This window comes from Alligator sinensis, unplaced genomic scaffold, assembly GCF_000455745.1.
Source record: "Alligator sinensis unplaced genomic scaffold, ASM45574v1 scaffold607_1, whole genome shotgun sequence".
NCBI classification, from domain to species: Eukaryota; Metazoa; Chordata; order Crocodylia; family Alligatoridae; genus Alligator; species Alligator sinensis.
Window position 1 is genome coordinate 1,855,052 of NW_005841935.1, and position 10,907 is coordinate 1,865,958.

A 10,907-nucleotide genomic window follows, 5' to 3' on the forward strand; every position below is an offset into this window, starting at 1 on the left:
TAAAGACACTGCAAAATATTTAGAAAACCTGACAATAAAACCTCCAGTTCAGTGCTTAAACTTTCTAAGTGATAGGCTTCCTCAAACTTGGAATCTTAATTGTATTGTATAGACTCTTCTCGATTTTAATCTACCCGTTTATAGACCCCGACTGTTTCCCTAAATTCTGATGAAATAATGACCTTACCAACATGTTGGAATGGCAGGGGGGCGTATGCGGCAGAAGGCTGAGGCTAATAGGGCTTAGTCCCCTTAAATGTGGGCCAGCAGGGGATGCTAGGCAGCTTGGGTGCAGGCTCCAGGCAGCTGCAGTGGTGGGGGGAGGGGTGTGCACAGATGCAGACATGTAGCTGTAGCCTGCAGCAGCCCAGTAGCATATAGAGCATGCCTTGGGGTGGGGGGGGCGGCCAGATTGAGGCCTCTGCGGTGAATGAGGCCTCAAGTTGGGTTGTGGGATGCTCAGAGTCTGGGCAGCTTATCCAGGGGCATGGAGGGGGTGGGCTCCCACCACTGTGCAGGTGGAGGCCTAGAGGAACGTGTGCCCCCTGGATCTGTGTGCAGGGTGGAGGCCGGCTGCCGCTGGGGGCCTGGCTCTGCCCCAGTGTCCCAGGAGCAGTGCGATGCCATGTGCTTTCCACGGGCTGACTGCACCACATCCCCTTCCTGCCCAGCGGTGGCAGGCACATAGCATTGCACCACTCTGAAGGCAGCAAGACACAGAGCCCAGCCTGCAGCAGCATCCCACCTACACCCTGCGCTCACATCAAGGAGGTATTCACACCCCTGGACTTAGCCACTCGGGCTCCAAGCATCCCATGCCCCCCACCCCTTCCACCTCAACAGACTTACCTGCCTGGGGGGAAAGGAGGGGGGTTGTGCACATGTGCTCAGTCCTGCCCCCCCCAATAATATTTTCTCCCTCCACTTACGCAGGAGGGTCGGGGGGGAGTGAAGTGAATTGAGGGTTGAGAATATACCACAATGCCTTACCTGCTTCTCTTTAGCTTGACTGTCCTCTGGTCCAACTGTGGCTGCCTAGTGGATGGTGGAGGCCTGGAGGTCTCAGGTGGTCTCAGAAGTAAATATATGTTGAACAGTTGAAGTTTATCTAAAACCAACTTCTAGGAGTCTACCAGGAAGTTTGCCTGAGGCTAACGCAGTCAGAGTTGTGATGCTGTAAGCACTCTGTGAGGAAAAAGTTCTTCTGCCCTAGGTTCAATGTCTTGCATGGACACTGCATGACATCATGGCCACAACAGCACTCCAATTCTAATGTGGGATGACATTTCAGAATTCTGCATGTTACATTCTCCTTTGTAGGTCAGCATGATGTAGCTGACTTATGAAGGATGAAACTACCTTTGTGCCTTAAGTGCCTAAACACAGGCTTTATCAGAACTGGTCTTGAATCCTAGTTGAGACGGAGGCCTGCCTGGCTGGCAACACTCAAGAGTTGATCAGAATTAAAGAAGTAAATTTAAAGGAGTCACTGTGTCCATATGCTCTGCATTCAAGTAGGATTTAATTCAGTTTGGCTTAATGCATTTCCAAAATTGGGTCATTTCAATTCTAAAACAAAATATCTGCACAAGAATTTAATGCAGACTAATTTGCTTTAAAAGCTACACTAGATTAATTTTCTCTAATGTATATAATGAAATTTGGATATCTGCCAAAATTTGTTACTGTTATCAGACTTGTTCACAGCAACATGACTGCAACAGTCCTAAGCAATGCCTTGGAAATAGACCCGTTCACTTTCAGAACTGGAGTAAAGCAAGGATGTATGATTGCATCAACAGTGGTTTCCATCTATGCCAGAGCTATTGTAACTCTCATTGCTGATAAACTTCTGGAGTCAGCATCCAGTATCACATGGATGGGAATCTCTTTAACATCAACTAGTTACTTTCCAAAACCAAGATAACCAACACCTCCCATTACTGATCTTCAGTATGCTGACACTTGTCATATGTACCCACTTAGTTGAAGAGTTCAGTGTCATTCTTGGTTGCTTTGTTGAAGTGTATGAAATGGTTCAACTCATTGTCAACTTCATGAAAACTAAGATTCTTTACCCATCCATCCCAAACCAACTAGCTGTTCCTCCACACACAAGTTAGAAGGCAACTTTTGGAGAACGTTGAGCATTTCCCCTACCTGGGTAGCTACTTTTCCCAAGAAGTAATAGATGACAATATTCAACACTGGATAAAATTTGCTGGGACTGCTTTTTGATGTCTTCAAAATAGTGTCTTTAATCATAACATCAGTACCATTATTGCAATAAAGTAAATCCTTGTATAGCTGAGGCTTTGCTGTGAAGAAATTCAGCCACTAGGAAATTCTAAAATTTAAAGCTTGGAGGCTTTAATTGGGAGGAAAAATTCTAGCACAGCTTAAACTGAAAAAGCAGTCATAGAACAATAAGAAAGTAGGGCGGGCAGGGACCTCGCAAGGTACAGGTTTCTCTCAATTTTATGAGAGTTCTTTATATGTGAATTTGCTCTTATGAAATGAGCATATTTAGATCCATAATTCGTTATATGCGAGGTAATTTCACTATTATGCAGTAGGTCTGTGGGGGGAGGGGAAAGGGCTGTGGCCGCACTCACTCCAGCCCCGGCTGCCTGCAGCCGCTGGGCTGCACTGTGCTCTGCCTGTCCCCACTCACCCCAGCTCCTGGGCTGCGCCATGCCCTGGTGCAGGCAGCTGGTGTCAGCTGCTCCTGGAGCCACTCCAGCAGGGTCTTTTGTGTCTGTCCAACCTGGTCTTGAAAATATCCAGGGGTGTAGATTCTCCAAGTAGCCTTTTCCAAATGCTTCGTCAGAAATTTCCTCCTAATCTCCAATCTAAACTTCATTTCCTGCAGCTTGAGGCCATTTTCCCTAGTCCTGCCCCTTATTGACACAGGTGTCTCTCTCTCTCTAATCACCCTTCAGGTATTTAAAGACTTAGTAAATTCCCCCTGGCCATCTTGTCTCGAAGTTACTGAAGATCCCTTGTTCTTTCAGCCTGTCCTTGTAAATCGTGCAAGAAGAGCATGCTGTTGGCTTATTCAGTTTATGGTCCATTGTAACACAGAAGTCCTTCACTGTAATACCGTAGCCTAGCCAGTTGTTTCCTCTGTATTTATGCATGTGCATATAATTATTCTGTCCCAAGTGTAGGACTTTGCACTTATCCTTGAATTTCATCTAACCTATTGCAGACTTTCTCCAGTGTATCCAGGTCATTCTGGATCCTAGCTTTGCCCTCCATAGTGTTTGCAATTCCACCCAACTTGGTGTCATCCACTTTATCTCATCTAAATCATTGATGACGAAGTTAAACAATACTGGACCCAGGGCAGACTCCTAGGGAACCCCACATTATACCTCACAACACGTATGCTGCTAAAATCTTTTAAACACTTTTTGTTTGTATGCTAGCTCAGCTGGTTGCTGATAAGCTTCTATCTTATAGAGAACCTGGAAAATTTAAATATTTTACAAAACGGGGAGTTATGCATCTTTTATATCTAAAGCCCTGGGGTTATTTTTAAGGTTCCAAGACAAAGCAATCTACAGTTGAAAGAAGTCATTTTAGCTTTGTAACAACTCTGCCTATCATCTAATCAGCTTCATGTTTAAAATTCAGCTAAGTCTTCAGTGCCTGAATGAACCATTTTTTGTTTTCTTGCTGTAGGCCTTGGGCTGTATCCTGTACTTGTTGTGCTTTAGGCAGCATCCATTTGAAGACGGAGCCAAGCTTCGCATAGTCAATGGAAAATACTCCATTCCTCAGACTGACACTCGATACACTGTGTTCCATGATCTCATTTGTAAGTCTTTTAAAAAAAATTTTAACTTCATTTTGAATGGTTTTGTGGGCACTTGTATCTTGTTCAGAAAACTTAGGCATCTGGAAATAAAGCAGTAAGGACTTCCCTGTTCAATGTAGGTGGGCTTCATAAATCATATGATTGTGTTTGAAATTTTTTTAACTATTTGAATTGTTTTCATCTGAGTCTAAAACTTGTTGGTGGTTTTTTTTTTTTTATTTATATATTAGGAATTGGCCATTGGAATCTTGGGAGAAGAGCAGCTTCCAGTGCCATCAATTAATATGATTTAAGATGTGGATGAATTGACTAGAAACGCTTAGCATTTTCATTCAAGTTCCTTAAATTTTTTTTTTTAAACTTCTGTTTAAAATTTCAATATGTGATTAATGGTCACAATTCTGATAAGACTTTATGTTCAGTTCAAAGGACCTTATTTTCTTGTTTTCCTCCATTTTTTTAAAATAATTTCTCCATTGTACACAGGAATTTCTTAGGAGAATGACAGTTGGGCATAGACTGGATTTCCCCACAGGTTCCCTGTGTAATAGATCATGCTGAACTTAAGACCTCTATGGTACAGGTCTTGGCAGTTGATACAACATACCTTTTTGGTACTTAGAAAGCCTAAATTGTTGCTGTTGTTGTGTAGGTTCAGCTTTGAAGGTAAATCCAGAGGAGAGGTTGTCAATCACTGAGCTAGTGAATCAATTGCAGGAAATAGCAGCTGCTAGGAATGTAAATCCAAAATCTCCAATTACAGAGGTAAGTGGGTACCATTGGGAGACGCACACTTTTTTTCCCCTGTTTAGATCAATGAAGGCTTAAAAACAGTTTTCAAAGCAGTTTGCTGACGCTTGTCAACTTTAGGAATTTTAGGTGTGTTAAGTACAGTTGGAGATTCAGTAGGGTTTGGATGTAAAACCCACTGACACTCCTTGAAAATCTCAGCCTCAGCATTCAAATATGTTAAAAGTAAACTGATAGTGGTTTTTCCTTGTTATCAGACTCTCAGAAGCTGCTTAATTTCAAATCACTTTTTCAGTAGCAACACGTTCAGTTTGACACATTCGATTGACTCTGATTTTGAGTTGAGGAGGGAAACGTAGTGTGTGGGTATGAATTGAGTTTCTGTCTATGCAAACCTCTGATGGTATATAACAGAATATTTAAGACCCCTATTGCAAACCTTGCTTGTTTTAGTGTCTTAAATTGGTGCAAAAAGATGATCTTACTTCAGTTCAGCATAAATGAATGAGGAGCAAGTTTTAACAAATCCCCTTAATTTTGCACTTTAAGTGAAATTGGTACGACTTGGCACCCCCTGGATTGTTGAATTTTCTCTGCCTGTAAGATTTAGCACAAGCATAATTTACAGCCAGTCTTTTTGGCAGATGTACCACTCTAATCCCCCTCCACTGCCTGATCTGCTGCTCTGTGCTGCTTTTCCTGTGTTCCCTACCCAGTTTCGCTCCTGTGCTGTCTGCCCTATCTGTTCCTGTCCTTTCCTAGTCTAGTGAGCCAAACACTAAGGCTGCCTGTGCTGAAGGTTAGCCACCCCTCATTTATACAACTTAGGCTGCAAACATGTGTCACCTTTGTGCTACCATAAAAATTGTGCCACAAAACTTAAGTGAACAGATGTTTTGGCCCTTGCCATGACACTAGTCCATAATTTGTACTGCCTTTTTGTGGCTGACCTGTGTTTATTGTGGAAACTCCTGGGGCTTCAGGAGCCCAATCCTGTTGGGCAATGTCCCCAGGTGCATAAGCATGATATGCACACCATGGGAATCCCCTGCAGGTGATTCCAGGGACGTTTGTCTATAAATGGGCAGGTGGAAACTTACATTGGCAGTGTTTCTTGTTGTTGTGCCCCAGCAATCCTTTGCAGATGGAATCCCCTAATATATATATTATGCTGCTGCACTCTAGGTTGGAATATGGTCTTTGAACACGGAAGGGGAAATCCCTATGGGAGGTCACCTCTCTGTTCTTGCAGATATGCACTGGGGTAACCTCTGAAGGGGGGGGGGTTACCCCTATACTGTGACTGAGGGGGTGAGGGAGGAGGGGTGTACCTGCAAGTGGACCATTTTCCCCTCACGGTTCTGGCACAGTTGATTTGTGCTCCAAAGATGATGTCTGTTTCCAACCTTGGTCTTCCTTTTATATTCTGCATGAATTTCATTCATGCCTGCTCTAACATAAAATAACTTAATTTAGATTAAAATTTGATTTATTACTGTTGCCGTGAGGAGCAACTGTTCCTCCCCATTTTAAAGCCTCCCCAAATTTATGTTTTTCTGTATCCTGATACATTGCCTTTTATTTCTCAAATTTTTTGCTGGAACTCTTGCTGTCATCAGGATCTTGCTAGATGGCTGGGTCACTTGCTTGCCTACCTACAAGTTAAAGGAATTTTTCTGAACGGACAGTTTACAGCTTACGTAAGCTGTAATGGACAGCTTAAAAAAAATGAAGTCATTGTTGGAGACATTTTGGAGATCTTGACAAGTGCCTAATGTAGTAGCATATGGAATGTGGGCAATATGTTTCTGCAGGAAAAAAAAAAGTTGTCTTGCTAATAGAACTACGAGGAGCAACAGGATATACCTGGAACTATGTGAATAATAACAGGATGTACCTGAAAAGTGACAAATAGACAGTGTCATAATTCAAAAGTCATAGAATATTGCTTCTCTTCTTTGTGATGCAAAGAATGTATCTCCAATTTCTTTTAGTAGTTTTAAATGGCAACATTGGACTCTGATGAACAATATTCAGCTACCATTTTGCAAAAGTGTTCTTAAATAATGCAGTTTGTATGTAAAAGTTCAAAAAAATTCTAATGGATATGAATCTCTGCAGCTCTTAGAGCAAAATGGAGGCTATGGAAACAATGCTCAACCTCGACTGTCTACAAACTCAGTGTTGCAGAACTCTAAACCTGCAGGACAACTCAATAATGTGTACAATGCAGGTATGTACTAGAGTGGCCGCCTCTTTCAGATGCCCTAAAATGCATACTGTGTGTTGCATGTGAAAACAAACTTTGAGTTGGTGAAGCATGAAATAGTCTTTAGCAGACATGTGAACCTCTGAGTGATCTGCTGTTAAATATCTTGCTTCATAAAAATTAAAAGAATTAACTTAGCCTAAGTTTCTAGCAGGTTTGAATATTGCTTGTGAAGAGTGTAATTTTCTGAATTTATTCCTTTTTTAGACTTTTTTAAAAGCTGACTATGAATTTTCTCCTAAATTCTTGTTGGGTAAGAGAAGGCTTGACTTAGTTTGTCAGTTTTTATGCAGTAGTTGACATTTGGGCGCATCTACATGTGTGCTTTAATGTGCATTAGTCTATTTCACTGCACATTAAAGCATCACTAAAAACATGGGGCATTTTTACATGTGCTTTGAGATGTGGTGCCAGGCGCTTTAATTACCAAGCTGCACTAATTAAAAGTGTCCGCACATCACACACATCAGTGTCCCCATACTGAAAATGCCGGTGGGGTGCTTTGAACTAAAGCTTATCAAGTGTGTTTATTTCAAAGTGCCCTACTGCCACTTTTTCAGCACAGGGATGCATGTGGACGCCGATGCACATGACGTGAAAAGTTGCTGGAGAGCATCAATTTCCATGCTTCAACAGACTTAATTTAATCAAGTGTGCTCCGACGCACTGGATTTCTAGTGTGTCGGAGCAGGCTCCCCACATGTCTGTAGGAGCCCATGCTTTTTAGTTGATGTGCATTAAAATAGGCTAATGTACATTAAGTGTCTCTTAAAAACCATGCTCTTTAGTTAATGTGTATTAAGACAGACTAATGCTCATTTTCCTAGTACCTCAAAATGGAAGTACTAGATTTAATGTTAACTAACTGAAGCATGTTAATGCATGTGTAGACATTCCCATTGAGTATCAGTTGCTGATGTATGGAAGAAAACAATTTGAGTAAGTCATTTTCATAAAATTGCAGTTTGTTTATGTATACAAAGAACGTCAGAGCTTTTTAAAAAACAATACCCGTTACAGCAAAATGTAATAAAATATCAATTGGAATATACAGTAAACACAAACGTAGATTGTGTTAAGGGTAATCTTACCCAAACTCAAATGGAAACTTCTGTTTTAAAAGTATTCTATAAGACGAGGAAAAGAGCTTATTTGAACTTCACTTGTTGTAAATAGTCTTCGTCCCATGTGTTGATTTGAAATCTAAATTTGTGATAAAGCCCCCAAAGTCCATAGATAACAGATTTATGGTAGAAATTCAGGTTGAGTGGGAGGGTGACATTTTTCATGAGTGTTCAGGATAAAATCATGCTATCAGACTTTGCATTATAAGAGTACAGCCCTTGTGTGTGTGTGTATGTTGGTTTGTCATCATCATCCCCCCCAACCTGTATTTTGCAGCTAAATATTGATCTGCATTTTATGAGCATGAATCCTTAAAAATTTAGTTCACCTTAAATAGATACTTCCTTACAGCATTTCGGTTCTTCTGAGTTACTTTTACCCATTTGGTAGGCAGCTTATGGGGAACAAAATTTAAAATAATGTATGCGATGGGGAAATTCTTAAAGGCAAATTAGTGTACTAGTTTGATTAGTATAATGTTCGTCACATCCTTATGTTTCTGGGATGACTCCAGCCCTCTAAGTGGAATGCTGTGGTCACTTGGCTCATGCAGGTTTAAAGTTTTATTTTTTATAAATAGTATTAAGCTGCTTACCAGCAGATTTTGTTGAAAAGAAACTTTTAGTATCCCAGGTAACAAGTTTAGCTTTCTGGAGTGCAAACCGGTATTTCCAAGAAACTATACAAGATGGTGAAGTAGGCTTTCAAATGGTATGGTGCATATTAGAGGGATGATAGTAAATGAAGAGGCATACTACAACTTAAACACTGATACAACAAAGGTACATGGGCCCAGTCATTTGATTTAATTTTTCTTTTCAGAAAGGAATACAAAATGCTTAAGTAGTGAGATGGCTTGTAGTGTCTATAAACCATCTTGGTTCACTACACAGAGAAACTGCGTTGTACAGTTCAATTTCCAGAAGATGGAGGCTTTGTTCCAGCCCCATGAATGCTAGGATTCTGTTGGTGTGTTCACCTTAAGCTGTGTGGTCACTTCACTTTGGCTTTGTCACTTGAAGAGATCTGGAAGCACGGTTCTCTTAAATGTAGGCTTTCATTTTAAATTGTGATATTACGATTTTGCTTTATAATTTCAGGCCTGACAGTTGCAGAATGTGACCAGTCATATGGAGGATTCTTTGATATTCTTAAGGGTGGAACAGAAAGATTTTTCACTAATATCAAGGATACTTCTTCTAAAGTCATCCAATCTGTGGCCAAGTAAGTGGGCAAAAAAAAAAAAAGCTTTGCTGATGAAGTTTTAATATGGAAAACAAAAAGTCTCTTGTTTGATGCATTTAGTAATAAACAGGTACAAATCCATGAGATGGAAGTGCTAGAGTGTTAGTGCTTTTTATTGCATTTATGGGATTTTTTTGTGTATTGCATTTAGAATGTATTGGCTTATTATGGTGATTGTATCAGAAATTAGAATAAATTTCCTAGAATATTAAGGGCTCTCACTGTCATTTCTAGTGCAGCCAGTCTCATGGTGGGTAGATAGTCCATAGCTCTGTCTTCCCTTTCCTGTTTTTCTCCCACTCCCCCCCCCCCCCCCCCCCCCCTTCACATGTGTACAGATAAAATGAACAAAGGCATGTTGCTTGGAGAGTTGGGAGGAATGTCATGAATAATGAGGGAGTTATGAAGCAGAGACAAGAATGAAAGGAGCAGCAGGAACAGAGGAATAAATAGGGTAGGGAATCAACGTGGGAGGATTTTTTTTTTTTTTTTTTTTTAAGTTGAGCACTGCTAGGCAATAGTATTCCACAAAGGAAAAAGCTGGAGGAAGTCTTTCTCAAGATGGGGAATCCCAACACTCCTTGGAAGACTCTTCAAGTCTATGTTGATCCTGATTGATAAGAGAAAAGAGAAGCTTGAGTATCAGGAAAAGATCCTCCCTCTCTTCTCTCCCCAATCCAACCCAATCATGTGTTCTGCAGAAAATTCTCTCCTGCTCCAGTGTTTACTCATTTACACAATTACCATACATTATAATAGTCCTCCTTGTTGGTAGTTCAGTCGAGCAGTGTTTCATTTTGACATTTTGTAACACCTACCCCTTCCCCCGCCTTTTTCAGAGCCATTTCTATTTTGTTGCTTTTCTGCATTTTTTTCAGTGCATCTTTATCTTTGAAACTCAGATGTTTTAAGGCTTGTTTACATTTATAGTGGTCTACCCAACCCAGGAAAAACGGTTTCCTGCTTTCTCTGTACTCTGTGTTTCACTGAGTTCCCCACCCCCTTACCTTCTTGGCCACATTTCGTGACAAGACCACACGTTTGTTTAATGCTCACGTTTTAAGCTGTTACAACACTATTGCTTCAGAAATGCCTCTCTTTTGTTAATGTCTATATGAGGTTACTTATCCAAGTACCATATATTATTAAGTGGCTCTTAGACCAGACAGAATTTGATTTTATTTTCTTGTATTTAGTTTCTCCGGATTCCTTCTGGCTTTCATTTCTGTAGGGAATGGCAAAACTTACTTTTTGTTTTTGTTTCATAAGCTTGAAAGGGCAAATGCAAAGCAGAATTCCTTTTTCCTCTGTATAGACCTCTTTTTAAAGAGAGGTTTTTTTTTTTCTAATTAAATGGTCTTTTCCCTCTTTGGGTGGTCTGGGTGGAGATGTCATACCTAGCTGCAATTTGACCCATGGCTGCAGCTGATAAAGCTTCCTTAATCATTATCACTTTCATTTTCTGTCCCATCAGGAAAAATTGCCAATTTCTGAGTTGGTGTCCTGGACCTTTTTTAATGCAGGGTTAAGTAAACAAACTGCTTACTTGACTGGTTTCTCTGGGACCAACTCAAAAGTACAAAAAGGTGAAGTACAGAGTATCATAATTCCCAATCTTTAGGTACCAGTGAGGTAATAAGGCAAGAATTACACCATATGAAGATTGCCAGACTGTCTTGTTTATTTTGCCCCCCC

General features: G+C 40.7%; 1 protein-coding gene across 3 annotated transcripts in view; it reads left to right on the plus strand.

Annotated features, from left to right (window-relative positions):
- GAK (cyclin G associated kinase) overlaps positions 1 to 10,907 on the plus strand; it is a 95,418-nt gene that overhangs the window by 15,092 nt on the left and 69,419 nt on the right. For all 3 annotated transcript variants that reach the window (XM_006019689.3, XM_025199064.1, XM_025199063.1), the window contains exons 7-10: positions 3,688 to 3,823; positions 4,476 to 4,588; positions 6,695 to 6,806; positions 9,068 to 9,191. In XM_006019689.3, the coding sequence (XP_006019751.2) occupies positions 3,688 to 3,823; positions 4,476 to 4,588; positions 6,695 to 6,806; positions 9,068 to 9,191 (485 nt within the window). The remainder of the gene's footprint in view (positions 1 to 3,687; positions 3,824 to 4,475; positions 4,589 to 6,694; positions 6,807 to 9,067; positions 9,192 to 10,907) is intronic.